At 34.8% G+C, this 22,209-nt stretch overlaps 1 protein-coding gene across 21 annotated transcripts in view; it reads left to right on the top strand.

Moving 5' to 3' along the window:
• Positions 1-22,209, top strand: part of LOC120634428 (calcium-dependent secretion activator) — a 98,003-nt gene that overhangs the window by 26,466 nt on the left and 49,328 nt on the right. For 8 of the 21 annotated variants that reach the window (XM_039904981.1, XM_039904976.1, XM_039904979.1 and 5 more), the window contains exons 5-9: positions 2,138-2,246; positions 6,063-6,230; positions 12,778-12,953; positions 16,574-16,671; positions 20,542-20,550. In XM_039904981.1, coding sequence (XP_039760915.1) covers positions 2,138-2,246; positions 6,063-6,230; positions 12,778-12,953; positions 16,574-16,671; positions 20,542-20,550 — 560 coding nt within the window. The remainder of the gene's footprint in view (positions 1-2,137; positions 2,247-6,062; positions 6,231-12,777; positions 12,954-16,573; positions 16,672-20,541; positions 20,551-22,209) is intronic. The other 13 variants (XM_039904980.1, XM_039904982.1, XM_039904972.1 and 10 more) reach the window with 6 other exon arrangements.

Below are 22,209 nucleotides of genomic sequence, written 5' to 3'. Positions count from 1 at the left end.
TTAAAACGAAGTTATCGTGCGACAGATCGACAAACGATTTACCGCGTAAGGGTTGCTTATTGGACGATAATGATCCGAAAGGTGTTTCGCATAAACTATTGATATTTTTTTCCAAGTTCTAGCTCATGTCCATTTCGTCTCATGAAACATTAAAGAGATTTGAGCTAAACTTCAAACATAGTTCGTAGTTAGACTTTAGTTTGTATAATAAAAAGTATTATTATATTAGATTAAGGGGTCTTACAAATAAATAATAACATAATAAACAAAATAATAAATTCGGAAAAATTTCGCAGGGTTTGGTCACACTTCAAAAGAGACCACCTTTCAAATGTCAGAGCATGATATAGTACCTAATAGATGAGCTTTTTTGCGACAGAGGTCGTCCGGTAAAGTACTACCACCGTAGTTGCCCGTGGAGGACTAATGTGGAAGGATTTTTATCCAAGAAAAAATTCAAGGAATTTTTAAAAGGGGTAATAAACGCGGTTTATAACAAACAATTGCTGGTTTAAAAAAAAAGAAAAAAATAATAACTAAACACTGAATAACTATTCCAACTATTCCAACGTTGTTCCACATTTACTTGTGAGACCCTTTAAAGTCTCGGAAACTTACGCTAGGGGCTCTTAAATTGCGCCCCTAGCGTAAGTTTCCAAATGAACAAACGTAAAAGACATCTTTATTACCAACTAAATACAAATACTTATGGCAAGATAGTTAAATTGAGAGATTTCGGTCTAAAGCTATGTTCAAATTGAAACGACTTCTGCGCAGGTATTGCAATTCGCTCTCTCGAATAGCCTCTAAACCAATCTCAAACTCCTTTGAATTTCCGCATGTTCTTGACTTCTTTAGACTAGGAATGCAGAAACCTAGTGTAAAAAGAGTCACACAATTTAAATTAAAGATTTTAAAAGTAGTCAAATCCGCGAGAAAAGTTTAAATTAAAATTCAAATTCAAAATGTATTTATTGCAAGTAGGCAAAAGTCATAAGTAAACCTCTAGTCTGTCCCATTGTAGTGACTATACCACTAGTTAGGAAGGCAAATTCGACCGGGAAGAAACCAGCAAAAAAACTTAGTTGTAGCTCTTTTTCATTTTAATACCCATTTTTCCATCTGGTGAAAGATGAAAGCCAAGCCGGAAACTTCCAAGAAACTTGATATTTTCGAAATTTTGCCCATCGGGGCGTTACCCATTTATGTATTTCAATGACTAAAATGAGTAATTCTATAGTTACAAGCATTAGCAGTAATGATTCTTTAGTTACGTAAGTAAGTAGGCTATAGAAGCTTCTAGATTCATAACATAACCATATGTTAACATGAGCTGACAGAATTCAGAACATAGAAGCAATACACTAATTATTGCATTTGCGGATTTTCGCAAAAATAACTTTGGAGTAAACGTCAATGCAAACCAAGCGCAAACTTTTCACCCATGGATCCTCCATGGATAATTAAATAACGTCCTTTGGTCCAAGCATTAAAGCCTATACCCACTAAAACGCGTTTTTCTGTTACCCGCCATCTTCATTTCTAAGTCACATTTTCCCTTTACGCGCCATATTTATTTCTAATACATTGAACACGTGGGTGTGATTATAGTATTTTTTTAAAGTTATTTCAGATTAACCTCAGTTTTTGAGTGTGAATGTAAATTATTAAATTAAAAATCAATTAATTGTAAAAATTAAAAGGCGAAAATATGAAAACCTGGATAGCAGTTTAATTTTTGTGCCTTTTGGAGTAGAGACTTTCGGACCGCGGGGTCCGGAGGCACGAGCTCTTTTTGAAGAATTATCGAGAAGGGTTATCGAGTCTACCGGTGGGTGGTGGTGGGGTCAAAAGGCAATGCTGCCAGCTTCTTAGGAACTGTGCCTCGCTGCGGTGGTTTCGTAGACGTTTTAGATTTTATTTAGTTTTACATAGATTATTTAAGGTTATATTTATAAAACAAATAAATTAAAATACACACACACATTTTTTTTATGATCATATATGTTAATTGTTGGAATGGTCAAGTTTGCTGCTTGGTTTGCGCGTCACGTTACCAGGGTCCAAGAACACGGGAGGAGTCAGTTTGTGTCAACTAATACCACTTTCATTGACGCCGTAATGCCTGCGCGTTTAGATCCTTCTTGCGCAGGACGTCCACGGGAAGCGCCAGCTCCGGGGAAGCACCTGCCCCGTCACCCAGCCCCTCGGGTACTAGCCACTCGGATAAGGACCAAGATCCCCAGGTAACAAACCTTTTTATTTCTGGCTTTTCACAGATTAGCCAATGTCAGGTGTAACAAACCTTTACCATTGAATGCTTAAGTTCTATACTTATGATGACCTTCGCACACCATATCAACACTCGACGACTTATTTCACTATGAGTTAGCCCTTGACTGCATTTTCACCCAGTGAAGAGTGATGATGCAGTAGGGTGATCAAAAAAAAATATTTTTTTACCCAAACAGGCTTTTTGAGCCTGTTTGGGTAAAAAAATAGTTTCTTTTGGGTGTAAAAAAAAATCTGTAAAAAGATGAGCCCTTAATATTAATATTAAGATTCTCCTCATCGCATGTTTTTAACTCCCATAAGAATATTATGGGAAATATTTTTTTTGCTTCTTCTGATTTTTGTTAAGTTCAAACGACTAATTGACTTTTAAATCGCTGTTTAAATCTTTATAAAGAATTGAACGCTCTACAAAAAAGGTTTGATAACATTTTTTGATTTGTCCACGCGTTCAAAAGTTATTAAAGTACTTTACATTACAGTTATTGTAATAAGACATTGCCAAGCGAGAGGTATTTATAAAAATGAAATCACATTACAACCCTTATGGTTAATGGATTTCAGTACAACATTACAACCCCGCCAAGTGTTTTGAATGTAATGAATTACAATACAGTTCTTTTAACCTGTCTAGGAGTATTAGGACGCCGGCACGTACAAATAATAGTACCAAACTAAGAAATATTCAAGCGAGAGGTATTTTTAAAATCAGTAGCCTTAGTACAATATTTGCTTGCTCGCAATTTATAATTCATCTTCGAAATTCTTTAATATTAGAGTGAATTGGATCTTATTTGCATGTAGCTAAAGCTCAAATTTGCCTACAAGTTTTTAGCTCGGGCTTTCCACAGAAAGTTTGTAAAACTAAAATTAGAAGTGCAGGATTTCCGACTCTAAATGGCGTTTCATAAGGTCCATTTTACTTTGACGATAGACGGTATGATATGCGATAACGACCCCTCGATTGCGAGCCAGCAAATTTTTGTACTAAGGCTACAGTGCTAAAGCAAGGTATTGAAGTTTCGAAGCCTTTGTCTCTTTGTGACCATTATTGGCATCGCAGTCCGACAAAAGAATGGCTTCTATCGATTCATCGTATAAACTAACGATGTCGCAAATTAAAACCCCATTTTCAGATTTATATTGCTTTTAAGGTTGCGGTTGGGTATTATTCCGCACCAGAAAGATTATATTATTATTAATACGAATAAGTTTTTTTTGTTTGTTTGCTAAAACCTTGGGGTCCCAAAGAGCTGGCGTGGCAACCTCGCGAAGGTAAATGCGGCGTTAGTAGACACCATACGAGGTGGACGGATGACATCAATCCGTGTTATTTTGAACTACAAGAGACCTATGTACAGCAGTGGACGTCCTTTGGTTGACATGATGATGATTGTTTATTTGTCCTTACAATATTTGTCGATTATTTGTCAACATGATATTTGGCAAAGAGTTAACAAATAATTAAATAACATAGGCTTCATTTAATTCCAGGGGAACAAACGGTTCCCACGGGATTTGTGAAATATCGTGATAAATGCGAACGAAGAATGTAGGAAACAGTAGAGTATATTTCTCAGACCAGGGTCGACCTTCCTGGATCAATGGTTTTGTTAGTGGGAGGTCCCGGGTTCATACCTTGGCAAGGGCAATAGAATAGAATAGATAGAACTTTATTGCCACCTAATGATAAACTCTTAAAGGTTGCAATTTCAAGGGCCTATCTATGGCAAAGAAAGATTCGAGATAGAGATGAAAATGAATAAAGAAATAAGCAGTAGTAATTTAAGTATAATAATGTTAGAGGAATCATCCAGAAACTTGTTTTTAGAATATTGTAGGAAAATAGCTGAAAAAGTAATAAAAAAGAAACAAATAGAAATAAAAGTAAACCTTAAAATTAGTGAACCTTAAAATAGTTTAAAAGTATATAAAAAACTTCAACGCTCACATTTAAATTTAATGACACCAAGTCTCTGACCACCATGTCAGAGAAAACAAATAGTAAAATTTATAAAAAAAAAAAAAATTTCAAGGGCAATTTGGGAAATTATAAAACAGAATTTTCACTGTTCTGGTTCGGTGGGAGGTTTCGATTTTTTCCCGTTTATTGATATATATACAATGTTTTACGGAATGACAAAATGTGGTGCATAAGTATATTTCATAACGAATCTTCCTGTTAAAAATATTAAATCAAACGAAGAATATTTGTTTTTCCATAATAAAATACTTCAAAACATTCTAAGCGTTTACATATTGAAGCCCTACTAATATTATAAATGTCAATGTAAGTTTGTTTGTTACGCTTTCACGCAAAAACTACTTAACCGTTCCACATGAAACTTTGTACACATATTCTTGTAAGTGTTAGAAGTAATATAGGATACTTTTTATCCCGACATTAAGCTCGGTTCCTTTCGGAGGGGGGATGAAAGTGTTTGACGATTTTACACCATAACTCCCGACAAATTATAACCGATTTAAATAATTGTTTTTGTACTATAGAGGTTATAATATGTGTTTAATTTTGCCAAAAGTTTGTGCAGACGTGATGAATGTAGTTGGAGATAGAGGACAGAACCCCTCAGTGGACAGCTGCAAACCCCTCAGGCTCCCTCAGAAAACCCCTCGGCTTAGCGATACTGAATACTTGAATGCCAATTGAATGCCACATCAAAAATCAAAATTAAACGCAGACGAAGTCGCGGGCAACAGCTAGTTGAACATAAACGCGACGCGTACTTAATATAGTGACAGGAGTCATTTGATTTTACTTTTGCATTTATTAGTTTATTTAGTAATTTAGTAAAAACTATGGCAATGGTTTACTCAGAAACTAAGCAATTCGGTTTCACTAATAAGTTTAAGAGACAGTAAATAATGTACCTCAAAAGCCTCCGAAGTATTATTTCGGTTTTTATTTACTCGTTGTATTTTTTTCTTCTCTACAATTTATAGTTTATCATAATATATATTAGTTTATTATTTTTATATTTATTTCTTTAAAATTTTTTTTTTGTTCAATTTTTGTGAATTTGTATGTAGTTATTTGAAAGCTGATTTATAATAATTTCAAACCGCCTATTTGTTCTCCCTCATGTTGTTCTAATCATAAGGTTGCCTGGCAGAGATCGCTTCTAAGCGATAAGGCCGCCTTTTGTATTCAACTCCAGTCTTTGTGTTTCTCTCTATTCGTCCTTCATTTTCCTTACAGTGTAGTGGTGTACAAATAAAGAGTTTAAATAAAAAAAAACACAGAACAGAAGTCAGATGTGGCATACTGAAAAAATAAAGCATTACAATCATAGTGTGATTTTGCTTTCTTTGTAGGAGGCTGCATACTTTCACTTTATTTACTTTCACATTATAGATGGTCAGACGTATTTCATTGTTAAAAATATTTTTATAAGTAAAACACTGGCTATCCTCACATTTGTAATGTAGTAAACAATACTGTATACAATATACACACTTCTACGTGTAGTACATAGCGTGGCGATCAGTAGTGTGCACTTCATATATGCACAAAAGCCCTGCCTACCCAAAAATTTATATGTGGTTCGGACAGGAGGAGGATTTTTGGCATTTTATGCAATTTTCCTGCTGTATGCATACCCTGGTGAGAAACTCTGTGAACGCCACTGGGGGCGATGCGTCGCCACGGCCTGTACCGCCACGACAATAATCAGGTTCACCCTCGCCAATAGATGTTTCACATCAACAAATAAATAGATTTGCATTGATGATTTTCTTTTTTCTTTGTACAGGAGAAGATAGAGAAACTGGAAGAAGATAAGAAGAGACGCCTGCAGCTCTATGTGTTTGTATCAAGATGTGTAGCGCATCCGTTCAACGCCAAGCAACCTACGGACATGACAAGGCGGCATACAAAACTGACGCCCAACCAACTCGAAACTATACAGGCTAGGTTTCAGGTATGTATAGGATTACGAAAACTGATATATATGATTTAAATATTTGATAGGCCAAGCAGATGGCCCACCCATTTAAAGTGGAAAACCATCGCCTATAAATAGAGCAACACTTTGCAGAGCATGCAGTGGCATGCACTTGATGCACAAAAGCACTGCCTACCCTATATTTTATATATAGCTCGTGTAGGAGGAGGATTTTCACCATTTTATGCAATTTTCCTGCTGTATGCATACCCTGGTAGGAAAGCTAGTGCACGCCACTGAGGGCAAGCAACATTTCCTAGTTTAGGGGTCAGGATTCCTAAAAATTTATTGTACTGAGTTTAAAAAAAATATTTAAAAAAATGTTGACGAGCTCTGTCAACAGAAGCTCAGCTCACTGCTACTAAATAATGGCAAACCTAACACCCTCAACACTGAAACACTCAACTGAATCCCGAACCAACTTACAGGCTAGGTTTCCGGTATGTGTAGTTACGAAAACGCCATTTTTGATTGACCAAGACGATGGACCGCCGGTTGTTAAGTGGAAAACCGTTGCCTATAAAAAGGGCAAAATTTATTAGAGCATGCTAGCAACACGTTCTATAAAGTGCCAGATTGAAATTCGGAAGCTCAAAAACTTCAGGACGGTTTTAAATTAGAACGAGAGAAACCTACATCTTCGAATACAAAGTGACGTTGTCAGTGTAGTATGTCTAACAGTTCGTGAAATACCGACAATAAGAACACAAAAGCGTCACCGAAACCGACATCTCGTACCTCCGCAGTCCCGTCGTGACCACGATCCATGCAACTGGGTCTAAATATCGAAAGATACCAAAATATGATCGTGATACGTTTAATTATATTCAAGAAATGTTGTTTAACCCCGAAAATCTTAGTTTAAAATCATTCGTTTGCCACCCTGTGTGCATATACCTGTGGCGTAGGAGTTAAGCCTCTTGTATCTGTAATTACACACACAATCACGTCCTTCACACCTGCACACAGCATTGCAAAAATGCTGCTTGGCTGCAGAAATAAGCATGGCGATAGTATTTACGCGGACGAGCTCTTTCCCGAGAAGTTCAGCTCACTACTACTCAAAATGGCATACTTAAAAAGCGACAAGCATGACCTGGTGGCATACTCAACTGACGACCGAACCAACTCGAAACTATACACGATATGTTTCAGGTATAATACGTATACCTTACAACCAACAGACATGACCAGGCGGCGTATTTTTTTTAACAATGGGCCAGGTGAAGTCTGCATGTTTAAAGCATTCAGGAGGATTTTGTCCGTCCAGGAAAAAAAAGTGTATGTCAGCTCCGACGCACGACTGGAGTTTACTCCTTAAGTACGATTGTCGAAACATACACAAAACGAGTTTATTTAACTGAATAAAGATTAATACCATATGAAAGGGTAAATTAAAAATCCTGTGCAATTTTTTCACACACGGCGGAAGTGTAACTTCTTAAAAGTAGCCTACGAGAGATTGAGGTGGATGTAGAGTATCAGAACTATTAGGATAAATGTAATGTTTATTTTTTAGTTTCCATGGTAACAAGAATAAGAAAAAAAATGTATAATGTTTTCTATCTCACTCTGTCCCATATATTTATGTGTTTGTTTCTTTACCTAGATAATATTCGGTTTCCTTGGTAACTTAAATAGGAAATATAGGTTAATTAAACGAAAGCGACGTTGCATGTTTGCGCATGCAACGTCGCAAAGCGATAACGTAACGAGGTCATTCATCAGTAGATTTTACTCCTCACATTTTTCTCATACCGGGCGCCTTATATATGATAATCGATTCTTAAGAAGAAAAAAATGTCAAGGCACATGGAACTGACAACGAATCTACTCGAAACTATAGAGGCTAGTTTACAGGTACAAATAGCGTCACGAAAATTCACCTACATCTGAGAGACATGACCAGGTGGCGTATGAACCTGACGCCGTAACAATTCTAAACTGTACAGGCTAGGTTGAAGTAGACATAATGTTAAAATTTTGAATCGTTAAACTGGTAGATCATAAATTAATAATATGATGTTTGGAACTGTACATGCTAGCTTGGAGTACGAACAGGGTAACAAAAAAGTCTACCTTACAACTGACCAATACTAGGTATAAAAATGTAAAATGATCATACGGGTATCTTATAAACGAAAATGTACCTCTATAAACAACCCATAAAAATAACATCATATTTCCATTAAGGTTAGCGAAAGCTTATCTGAAACTGTAGACACGGATTCAATTAAAATTTTAATTAAAATACACCTGTCCAAATTAAAATGCCTCTGCCACTTCGCAATAAAAATAAATATGTTTACCTAATGCTAGACCTCCACTTGCGTTAAAATCTCGTCGATTAAAGCCTCGGTGGCATGCAAGGTTTAGGACTATAATAATCAAAAAATGGTGAGAGACAGAGTTATTTAGGCTGAAATTATAACTTTAAATCCTTTTAAAAATACACACAAACTTTCATCCAAACGATCCAGCTGTATAGGGGAAATTGGATGACAAACAAACGTTCTGATGATTAATTAAAAATAAGATACAACACAAAAAATGTGTTTGTAATGTTATAAATAATAAATAAATATACAACGACAATACACACATCGCCATCTAGCCCCAAAGTAAGCGTAGCTTTTGTTATGGGTACTAAGATGCCTGATGATTTTTTTATGAATTATATACATAAATACTTAGAATATATACATATAAACACCCAGCACTGAAAAGCATTCATGCTCATCACACAAACACTTTCCAGTAGTGGAAATCGAACCCACGGCCTTGGGCTCAGAAAGCAGGGTCGCTGCAAACTGCACCAATCGGCCGTCAACATGTTTCTACCTATGGCTATGAAACCTTGCAACCGATATGCCCCAGACTGGTTTTATTTGGATGAATATAGTCTTTCTAAGCCCGCGATGCAAAAAGGTGACCGCGGTCGCAAAATTGCGGATTACCAATTTTAACAGCGATTGTTTTTTTCTTTACTCCCTAAATATGGATATCAAAACAATGACTTGACTAGTAAAATACTATACACTACATCAAAAGGGTATGGGATTAAGGGGATTATGTGTCGGAGATTTTTAATTTAATTTTTTTTTAATTTATGTTAAGTATTTCGCGTAACACGCGCCGGGTACTCGCTAGTTAAACTTGAAACAGCTTAACTTTTGTAATCTGCGAAGTGCGATTGTGTAAGCAAATCGTATTTATTTGACAGATTAACACGTAAGGTTTCATTTGTCAAACGTCTAATTCGATTCGTGTTTGGATATATGTTTCACGATTCATTTCATTGATTAAAGCGATGAGTGTAAAAAGTGTTTCTATCTAAACATTAAATTACATATGAAGAAAAAAAAACATCAATGATGATGAATGAACCAAATTAAAAAAAAACAAGCATTAAAAATATATATATATATACAATTAAAATAAAGGAGAAAAGGTACAATATGATCTTCTTATATTTTTGTTTTATTTTTCTTTTGTTCTCGTTTCATTTTGTATAATTTAATCTACTATATATGTAATTAGTGTAATTGGTGTTAACCGAAATGATGGGGTTAAAAAATAAAAAAAAAATACAAAATACAAAAAAAAACTTTTTTGGTTAACCCATTTTTCGTTAAAAATCGATGTAAAAAGCACCTGATATTTATTAGAAATTAAGTCGATTTTTTGGTGCCGTGTGGTGATGGCAGATAAGAATATGTCATCACCCCCTTCTGCCCGCGGGTGTCGTACATGTAATAAGATTACTTACGGAAGTTGGACTGTGGGCAAACCCTACCGATGCTTCGGGCAGGTTTAATCCAGCTATGGACTGTCATAGTCTATTGATTGATTGAAGACGGTTTTTCGCAATCATAGTCGTGCCATAGTTCCCCTTTCCAAATGATTTTGTACATATGTATTAACGATCGCTCAAAACATTCCACAAAACTTTTCTTATAACGTTACAAAAAAGTGTGAAAAAAGGCATCGCAGAAAGAGAATTAAACTCAAGGAACAATTCGACACAATCGAAATTGTTTCTGAAGACATTCGACAAGAAGAAAACAAACAAATAATGTCACGGAGCAGAACCAATATAGCACTGCTAGCAGACATAGCCACAGGACATTACATATAAATAGACACCTAACAATAATGAGAATTACAACAAATGTATGTATTGAGAATTATAGAACATCTGTGAGGGAGCTATTGTGAGGGAGCAATATATTAAAACACATTTAACAAATCGTGGTTACTACACGATTGAAGAATTCCTTAACGACAAGGCTGCTTGGAAGTAGGCCACTCCGCTCTCATCTCTCACAAAACAGACAAATCTAAATTCATCATTCATCTTTGGAAGTTATATATATGGTCAATAATTGTAAACACTTCGTTAACGCGATGCAGGATCTTCGTAGCGCCATCTAGTTTTGGTAATTTGGAGACCGCTACAGATTCATCCTGTCCAGAGTAAGGTGGAAATCAGCTTTCACTTCATAACTGGGTGCTCTATTTGCGCGCTGGTGAGATGGGAGGTGAGGATAGAATAAGTGAAGAAGACCTAGCAAACCTCTCCATAGGAGATATTGTTAGGTTCATCAAAGGGACTGGTAGGTTTATTTATTTATTTATTTATACTCTTTATTTGCACACAAATAAAAATACAAAAAAAGAATAAAAGAAAACACAGACAGAAGAAGTATACAAAAGGCGGCCTTATCGCTTTGTAGCGATCTCTCCCAGGCAACCTTAGGATAAGTAAAACAAAAGGATAGCATACTGCAGGTTGTGCATATTAAAAAAAAAATACATACTAATAACTACATACTAATACTTAAACTAGATTACACAAATAAAATAATACATAATATATTAAATATTAAAAAATAAAAAATAATAATAAACTAATATATACTATAACATATCATAAATACATTAACAACAGTAAACACTATTACAAGTGAGATTTCAGGGGGAAATGCTGCCGGGATACTAGTAAAACCTCTGTGTCAAACATGGGGAATAGTGTGGAATGGTCCTTACATAGGAGATTACTCGTCTGGCAATGGCACGCGTCCCGGCAAATACAAACTTCTCCTTAAACTTTTTGCGGTCTACAATAAAGTGTAAAACATAAATACTTCCCAAATGTTACTCAGCAACATCGACAGCAAAAAGTTATTTAATGTTCATATATGTTGGCGTGTTAGTATGCTATGGTAGCGTGGTTGTATGGACGCGAAGAGTAACAATCAACAAAAAGGTAACAAGTAGCCACAAAAGTTACAGATAGTTACCTAATGTTACCTGGTTGCGCCGTGTTGCTCCACAAAAGTTAACTGCGGTGTGGAACGGATATATACTCTTAAAAGTCGACTTACAAGAAGTGACATCTGCATATCGTCTGCGAAAGGAGCAGAAGTCATTTGTGGGATTGAGTATACGCTTTTATAATATGATACCTAAGGTAATTTTGGACCTACCAATGCATAAGTTTAAAGAATGTGTTAAAACACATTTATTACAGCGAGGTTATTATACAATTGATGAATTTCTTAATGACAAGGTTGCTTGGAAGTATAAGAAGAAGAAATGTAAATTGTTGATGTTGGAAAAGAGCAACTGCTGAGTTTCTTGCCGGCTTCTTCTCGGTAGAATCTGCCTTCCGATCAGGTGGTAGAGTCACTACACACAGACAGACTTGACGTTTCAAAAGTGCTTATATTAGGCCTACTTGAAATGTCCTCGACACAAGTAGTATCAGTGTAGCAGTACAGCCGTTTGTGACAGAGCTCGTCCGGGGAACTATTGCTTTGATTTTTACTGGCAAGGTACATTGCTTCCTTTAAGTCAGAAGGGCGTGATGGCCGGTGTAATTACAGGCACATGAGCTTAACGCCTTCGCCTCAGGAGGATGGGCATGGCAGCAGTTTGTAGGACGTGTTGCTCTGTTTATAAAAGATCGTTTTAAACCTTCATCAAGTGAGTGGGTGGGCCATCAGTTTGGTCCGGCTATTACAAATATAAAAAATAACAAGATCGGTAAAAGGTAACAAAAACGAAAACTTAGCGTATTTTTTTTCATCTAGCTTGAAGTCCCTGGGGCACCGAAGAAATGTTAGCTCACTTTGTGTGTTCTTTCCACTCTATAATGGAGAGTGTTCCGAAGAGTTGTTTGCGTTGATACCTCCTTCCCTGTTCTCTGACCGCGCCTCACGCCGTAGATATAAATTCCACCCTCATCATCTGGATGCCTGGTATTCTTCTACTGTTCGAAATACCAGATCATTTCTACCGCGCACTTGCAAATTATGGAACAATCTCCCATCTGATGTGTTTCCTCAAAAATACAATCTAGAGTTATTCTTAAAAGCCGGCAACGCATCGGTGGCTCCTCTGGTGCTGCAGATGTTTATGGGCGGCGGTAATCACTTATCATCAGGTGACCCACTTGCTCGTTTGCCCGCTATTAATATTTAAAAAAAAAAATCTACAATTAATGTCTTTTTATGTCCAGGCTTTCCTAAAAGGGGAGACGCAGATCCTAGCAGACGAGGCCTTCCAAAACGCAGTACAATCTTACTACGACATATTCCTTAAGAGTGAAAGAGTTGAACAGATGGTGAAGGCAGGCGCCTGCTCACACCATGACTTCCGCGAGGTCTTCAGGAACAACATCGAAAAACGTGTCAGGTTGGATTGACATTAACACAAAAGCTTTAGGTGTATTTGGTTTTAATTTAACGCTTTTCACAAATGGACCTGTTGTATTGACAATAAAATGCAAATCCTAGCTTATTATCACGATAAGGAAATAACGGTAGGTATATTTTTATAAGCTCTTCTTACATAATCATTAATTTATTTATTAGAACAAACTACAGTGGTTGTTATAAACATATGAAAACGATGAGCCTGCATAAGTATTACTGTGTTGCAGTAACCATCGCCCTCCTAAAAATAAAAACCGAGTTTCAGATAGACAACAAAACAACATTTAGCAAAACTAGTTGACGAAAGAAATAAAACAATGACTAAGAGAGATTAATATTATGCTCATGAGAATTGTGTGTGTGTGTCTGTAAGTGTGTGTGTGTGTTTATGAGTGTGAGTGCGCGCTGCGTGTGTGTGTGTGTGTGTGTGTGTGTGCGCGTGGATGCTTAGTACGTTTATGTGCGCGTGTGTGTGTGTGAGCGTATGTTGCGTATATACGATCCGTATGAAAGGCTTTAGAAGTTAGTCCGTTTCAACATAAGTTAAAGTTAAAAGTCACTACATTTGATAGCAGTTTTTCAATCTTCTAATATTATTATTATTTTGAAAAATAGCATGATATTCTTATACCGTTATTTTCTTATCGTCAAGCATAACAAGCCCTTTTAATCATTACAATCTACAGTGACTCAAAAAAATTTGGGTGTACTACAAAAGTCCTTATAATTAACACATTAATTTCTTAATTTGGAAGCAGAATCGAATTAAGTTTCGAAGTACTTTTTGATGCATGAAACGACCACAATTGATTGAATCGATACCGACGCCGCTCCGCGCCGTTGGCATTTGATACAGAATGATTCTTAAGACCAACCTATTCTATTAATTATATAATTTTTTTAACCAATGAATGATTTTAGTTATATATTGAACTGATTAACAGAGCCACTAAAGTCTGCGTGTTAACTCCTTAACAAAAATTCTTCCACGAGTTACTATTTACATACCTATAATAAAATATTGACATTGAGTTATATTATTAGAGAAGACAAGGCGTATCGCTACTATACCTCCGATCCCAACACTAACCGTCTGGTACTCTCATTTGACAAAACGAATTTTTTCGGTGACTCTTCCTTTTAAGGTCGTGGAATAATCTGTGGATATCCGTAAAAGTGATTCCCTTCCCTTTTAAAGTGTCTTCTTTAGAGACTACCATCCATCTTTGAAAGATGAAATTTTATCTACCTACTATCTACACTTTTGTTTATTTATTTATTTTATTATTTTATTTTATTTATTAATTTTACTAAACAAACTACCAAAATTAATACCTTTCGCGTCCTGGAACTCGCATGTGTTTCACGATCCAAATGCAGTTTTATGTGTGCAGCATGCTATATTTATTGCACTATCCCATTCCCTTGCCTCAGGTTCTCTATATAAAAGGTTGACTTTAAAAGATTGCTTCAAGCAATAAAGCAGCCTTTGCCTACAATTTTATTTATTTTTGCTAATTTATTTTCCGTATAATTTTTAGTTTGTGTGCAGAGAAGTTACTTCTTTCTTTCTCTTCCTCTTTGTTCCTCTGTGTTCCATAATTGCATGCTGTTACTTAGTTGCATGCTGGTTCTTCCTCTATACTAATATTATACATGCGAATGTTTGGATGGATGTTTCTATTTTCTTGCATATTAGTAGTTCGGGGCTAGAGAATAGCATATCCGTACATATCGAAATCGCGTTTAACAACGAGTGATCCATTATTAATGTCCACATACAAACATTATCTTGAGCATGTGAAAGCTGGTGATTGCTTAAAACAAAAAGATGTACAAATTCATTAAATATGTTTGTTAAGATTTGAACTAAAAAGAAAACGAACCGAGATAACTTTGCCTATAACTATCCCCAGTGCTGACTGCAACGTTTTGTTGGGAATGGTCTAACGCTTCTATATTTATAACTCAATGCTAATTTACAACTTTTTCTTACTCTCTATGTTATCTTAATTGGAATGATTCTCTGTTATTATAATAATATAGAACGTGTAATGGAATTACGAAATACTAACGGGTGCATAAGTATATTTCATAAGAGATCACTCTGTAAAAATATTAAATCAAGAGAAGCAAATTTATTTCTTTTAAAAATAAAAGACCGACACGTGCATAGTACCTACGCTACATGACGCGTACCTAATAAAGTGGCAGAAGTAACTTGATTTTACTTTTGCATGTGATGTTAGGGCTTTATCTGATTTCTTTCAGTAAAAACTATGGCAATTATTTACTCAAAAACTGTTAGCGTTTAGGTTACACAGAACAGTTTCATAGATAGTAAATAATGTACTTCTAAAGCCTCGGAAGTATTATTTCGGATTTCATTTACACGTTGTATATTTTAATGTGACTGTTTTCTATGACTTCTTAAACTTTACAAACTTAGTTTTGAAACAATGCGATTTAGAGTTCCGTACCTAAAGGGTAAAACCTTTTTACTAAGACTCCGCGGTCCGTCTGTCTGTCTGTCTGTCCGTCCGCGTGCGTGTCATCAGGCTGTATCAACCTTGATAGTTGCACAGCTGAAATTTTCACAGATGATTGATTTCTTTTGTCACTATTAAAACCAATAATAAAAAAACAGAATTAAATATTTAAATTTTACATCTTTACGTTTGGCCATACAGCAGATATGATTTTTTTGCTGTATTTATAGATGATGGTACGGAACCCGTCTTGCGTAAGTCTGACTTGCACTTTGCGGTTTTATTTAAATATAATATAGTACTGGATATCCATTGATCTTTGTATCACCTAAAGAACGACATCAATTGAAAGTAACGACATCAGAATGTCTAGAAATTCATTTATAAAATAACTAAATTTTCGACTTAACTTCCTCCATGGCGCAGTAGCGAGCGCTGGTTTTAAGAGGTCAAGGGTTCGATTCCCAGGAAGGGCAATTCTGGAATATATAATTTCTGAACTTTCTCTGATCTGGCCTTGGGAAAAGCTTTGGTAATGGCTAGTTTCCACCCTACCGACAAAGGTTTGCCGCCAAGCAATTCAGCGTTACGGTGCGATGTCGCGTAGAAACCGATTAGGGTTATGGGATTAATAAAACTGCCATAACCCTAGATGAGATTGTAGTCAACGGTTAACTTTTAGTTGACTAAAAAAGGGGAAACTACCCTAGTATAGGTGCGAATGTACCGAATCAAATAGGTCGAGCCATTCTCCAGTTTTGCGAAACACATACACGGCAATACGTTTATATATGTATATGTCTAATGTACCTATATATATACATTATACTCTGGCGGAGATCTTTACCCTCAAATTTGCTATAAAAAGTGAACTTTTTTTTATAATTAGTTGCCTATCTTTTTCTTTCATTATGAAATTAGAAACTTTAGTAACAATCGTTAACTTACTATCTGTTGCTTTACTATGTAACTTTTATTAAAAGTAAAAATTAACAGGGTTTTTTAATTTTATTTTCTTTTTGTTTCCTTACACTAGATAATAAGTCCTGTATTATAAGAATGAGATATATAGAAGAAAGATTTTCTAATATTTTACCTCAAAATTTTCAAGTAAACTTTCCAGGTCTTTACCGGAAATCGATGGACTTAGCAAGGAGACAGTTTTGACCACTTGGCTAGCGAAACTGGATTGTATCATGAAAGGAACTGGTGAGTTGAGAATCAACATAAATTTGATGTATACGATATATGGGAGCTAAAATGATATGCTATGTTTTGATTTTACTGACTCAAAAATCGGATGTGGTGACGGCAGATCAGAATACCGATGCCACCACCCCTCCTTTTCCCGCGGGTGTCGTACGAGGCGACTAAGGGCAAATAACGGAGAACTGTCAGCAGCCTCCTCTGTGCTACTACAACCATCTACTGCGATCACCCGTCTGCATAGCGTAGTTATTATGAGCAAACCCTTTCTTTTAGTCGTAAAGGTTATTCGTAATGATTCCTCAAAAGTTACATCTAACGGTATTTCTTTTTTTTTTTTAATAATCCAAGCATCAAAACGTTACGCGGGTTTTTTGTAAAATCGCGATTTTTCGGATAGGATACTTAAAACTTCAGAGGTAAAACTAAATTTCAATCTTTCAAACGTATTCGTTATCAGGATAATTGTGTAGAGCCATCTCCCAGAATTTTGAATTGCAATTACGATACGGAGTAGTAAAAAATGCGAAAATTATTATCTTTTCCTATATTTTTACAGCGCTCTTATTGCTATATTAATCGCAAAGGTTAAAAAATATTACTAAAGTAACGTGCAAAAAAAGTAAATTTATCTATCTATCTTTTAGCTCCTATATAAATCGTTTTAGAGGAATGTAACTTGGGTTCAGCATGCCGCAATGTGTGCAAAGCATCGAGTGACAAAAAAATGCTTGACTCTGCAAAAGCCTATGAATGTGTGTGACTATTTTAGAATTTACTACTCGAGTTACTGATGATTGTGGATAAATACTTCTGTACCCACGCCCGATGTTTGTTGGTGTATGCCCGACCGACCGATGGAGTTACGAGCGTAACTTCGCTAAGCGTGTAATATTTTATAAAAAATTATCTGTCAAGCTTTCAAGTTAGTCTGATGTAAACAAATTTTTTGACAATGCAACTTCTATTTTGATTGTTTGGCGTTTGACATATAAATAAAAATTAATATACGAAATAGTAAACGATCAATCCAACTATATTTACGGACTTTAAAATTCCTTTTTTTTACTTATTTATACTTTTACGAGTGTACATAGCTGAATTACTTGTATATTAAATAGATTATTGTCGGATATACACCAACCACAAATCTGCCATGAGTACAGCAGTTTTTATTTATTATTGTGTTTGTCTACGTATTCAGTTTGCTCATTCGTCACTTACACTCCTTCCAAAAGCCATGTTTAGTAAACTAATATTAACAAAGTTTACTAAAATTATGTTAACAAAGTTTACTAAACGAATGTTAACAAAATTTACACAATGTTAACATGATTTACTAATGTTGACCAAATGAACTAAACGAGTGTTCACAAAATTTACTAACCAATGTTAACAAAGTTTACTGCAAGTCTGCGATAAGCTGAAATTTAAACAAGGATTTAACATTTTTCATATTTTCAGTTGTATGAGGTACGTTTACATCAATACAGGAAAGTGATAAGAAAAAACATTTTACAGAACAAAATATTATAACATCCCAACTTACACCAAGAGCTAGCTGTAAGAGTAAAAGCTTTACATGAGCTGTATAATGGCTATAGAGCATACGACAAGCTTTACAATAGTGATATAACCAGAAAACAAACACGAACATATACATATATACACTCATTCATTAAGTCTGATTTTATATAGGTATTTAGGGGTTCATGACATATGTTACACACACAATGCATCTTAACAATGATAATATATCTTTTAAACTAAAAATAATAATTTATGGTAAGATATAATTGTTAAGCCCAAAGTGGGCTTTCATATTTTAAATTTTATCGTGAAATTTACCTAAAATTTATTATTATAAATTGTATCAACATGCGAATTGGTTAGGAAACTAGAAGTTATTCTATAACCATAAGACACGCAATGCTCTTGTACAGCATGTGGGACACTATGGCTATTATACAGCTCTTGTTGCGTTTTAACTCTTATTATGAACTCTTTGTGCTATATCTTTCAAATACACTGTGTGTTTCATTAACCATTATCTAGTGTGAACCCTGTGTGTTGCCTGAACTACACTTGTAATGATTTGTCCTGTAAATTTCATAACAGAAATGGGATTGCTGTAGGTTCAACGTCAGTCGTAACAGTAGTTTGTTTGATTACTTGAACCCGATTATGTCAGGAACTACAGGTCCAGTTTAAAAATTATTTCAGTGTTGGATAGCCCGATCGAGGAAGAATCGAGGAAGAAGATTCAAACCAGCTTTGAAGAAATGGCTCTTACAAAATTGATTTTATTAATTCAACGAATTTTTAGTGCACAAAAATATTTGACTAGATATGTTAACCTAATTACCTATACTGACATCATACTATGCTTTTTAATTTACCTCAATATTTGAACGTCGATGTGAACGACAAAATGTGCGTGAAACCCAAATGATAACGTGTTTAGTACCTACCATATTTTTTCCAAATAAAGAATTTCAATTTGAATAGGCTTTATAGCATCATGCTAAGACATGCTAAGACCAAAAGGAGCATAGCACCAATGAATAATGTTTTAAAATCGGGTTTTTTTTAATCGGAACTTAGCTGGCCTGAGAATTGTAGTTACGGTTTTGAGGTTTTGGCGTTTGAAGCCTCGTTGTAGAACTTGACTGATTATGGCCATATTATTTGAAATAAACACGGTGTATTACGAGAAGTATTGAACAAACAACTAAAGTAACTTTTAAATAACGAAATTTCTTCGACTACGCAATCTCATTTCAAATTATTAAAAATGTAATGATTATGTACAAAAATTATAAACAAAATTTATTAAACTTAAAAATACGAATGAATGCTAACAGACCCATTGGTATTTCAATTATTAAAATAAAACATAATCATTAATACTTAATAGTTTATAACACTGTTGCATAATAGGTGTTATAAACGCAAGAATGTGTCAAAATAGTGTCACATAAGTGTTTTATTGCCCAGTTATGTGCAGTATTATACACTACTTTATAAAATACACTCACATCTTAAAATCCTTAGAGGTGTTTTTTCAAGTATTCTTATTAAAATATCAGTAAAAATGGTTATAAAAATAAAATTCAATATAGAGAAAGTTCTCAGTAATGGCTACATGATTTAGTATTTTGATTTTATCCAAATTTTTGATTATCGCCGAATGACTCCGAATATGAATTATTTATTAATTAATTTAAAACGTTATTTACTAATGACGGTTAATAATTTGAAAATCAGAATTTTAAGATGTGGGTGTGGACATAATTAATAAAAGTTATGAATTATGGAGAATATTTGTAAAGCAAAATGAAAATTATACTGAAAAGCAAACAATATGAACATTCTTCAGTGCAAACGATTAACTTATATTTAAAAATCTAAATGTTATAATCTATATATATACCGATAGAGTTGTCAAAATCTTATTGTGTACAGTTACAAAACCGTAATTTTTTTTTAATTTAAAATTTTAAAGAAAATGACAAATTGTTTGCTGTTTCGGAGGGAATATAGCCAGCAAAAAATTTCCAACCAAAGAAACTGACACATCTGAAGGTGCATTCAAATTAAACAATAAACAATGCGATAGCCTCGCTTAGCTCGACTGGAGCTCTGAAGATGTTATTTTAATTTTACATTTCTAGTTAAAATTATGTTAATCTAACCTCATTTTTAACGTAATTTTAATTCAATAGAGATCTTACAACTTATTATAATAGGGGTAATTATTGCTGACTCTATACCATAAATGAATAAATTTCATTGGATGTGACACTAACCAAAATATATGTGTGGCTTGCATCTGTCTCACGTCTGTGTTTCTCTCCCTTTCACACCTCCCAGGAATAACAGGTATCGCTTGTGAACGGTTCATATTCCTTATTTCTACCAACTCAGCTTTTGTCTTGTGATATTGCTTGTGTTTTGATGTTATCGACGTTGTAGAATTTAAGGTGCATTTAAACTAGCCACTGTGCACTGACAAAGTCATAATCTCGAATACATATGGTATGACTTTGACACACTTTGACACACCGTAGTGACGTAGATGCGCTGCCATCACTGGACACGTGGTGGTATATTTAAATGCACCCTAAGTGCGTGTTCTTAAATAACTAGCGGAAGCGAAAGCCACGGTTTTATATACGATGTCAAATTTGTATATTATGACGATTCGAGTGCATACACATATAATACACAGGGTAACGTTTTGAGACGGGCATCGTATGGTAAAAATTCAGTTTTGTATGATTCATTACGTATTTATTTTCCTTAACAAAAATATAGAAAACTTGCAGGTTTTTCTCCAATGATACACATAGAAATGATAAAACCGAATTAAAAATTAATATTCAAGACAAAAAAAAAACCTAAAATATTTATACTATAATGTTTAAGTTAAGTTATACTACATATAAGTGCTCTATGCACCCCGCTGGTTGGGTCCACCATCGCCCGTTCACTGTTGTAGGATCGGGAATAGTGCGGCAGTTCTTTACGATTGTGATTTTTTGTGTGAGACGCGTTTATTCTACGGTAAGTTGAAATCAAATAGATGCTCTAGCTCTCCTTTGAATTAAAATGTGTTTTTGTCGGTTTAAAATATCTGCCATACTGCATCGAAAATAATGTTAGATGCGTTACATACCGTAATTATTAATAAAAAATACACTTTGAAAACATAAAAATTTAATTTAATATGTCATAGGTACGAGTATTATTAAAGAGTAACATAAGAAACGAAGTGACTAATTAAGTGACAGTCGTAAATAGAATTCAGTTGAAATACTGACACACCACTAGCAGCCAGTTTATTCACAAGAATTACACGCAAATCGGCCAAGAAACTGCGAAGAAATCGGTGTAAATAAAGTACCTATTTTCTTTTTAGCTTCACAATTCTATTTCAATAAACATCGAAATACGCACTGGAACAGCGTGGTGGACTACGGCCTTAACCCTTTCTCATTGTGGGAGGAGACCCGTGCTCTCTAGTGGGCCGTTAATGGGTTGATATGATGATGATGATCTGCCATCTGCTAACGTAAATAATTCCCATAAAAATGAATGCCACACACCGCCCGTTTCAAACAATCACCTTAAATACTATCGTTTGTAAGTAGAGGTCGCTGCCGCAAGTCACTAAGAACAGGCATTTGCAGTAGGATTTTAAGTTTGCACCTTTTGCCGACACAAGCTATGCATTGCGTCGCTTGTCATCAAGCTGGACATTACTTACTGTGATGTTATTTTACTCACATTCATAACTAACATAATATATTACATATGTACATATTTGATATTTCACTAACACTTTATTCAATTCTACTACACTTATATTATCAAAAATATCAAGTCAGTTGATAAAATCATTTCACATTTAGGTAAATAAATATATATTTATTTTATCAGCGATTTTACGTCACGTTTTGCTTGATTATTATAAAAGAAAGCTTGTAGACTATTTGTATTTTTGCAATATCTTTCCAATTAGGAAATATCTAACGACTG

This window comes from Pararge aegeria, chromosome 24, assembly GCF_905163445.1.
Source record: "Pararge aegeria chromosome 24, ilParAegt1.1, whole genome shotgun sequence".
NCBI lineage: Eukaryota > Metazoa > Arthropoda > Insecta > Lepidoptera > Nymphalidae > Pararge > Pararge aegeria.
The sequence above is the reverse complement of the archived record's forward strand: the minus strand, read 5'-3'. Positions and strand labels throughout refer to the sequence as shown.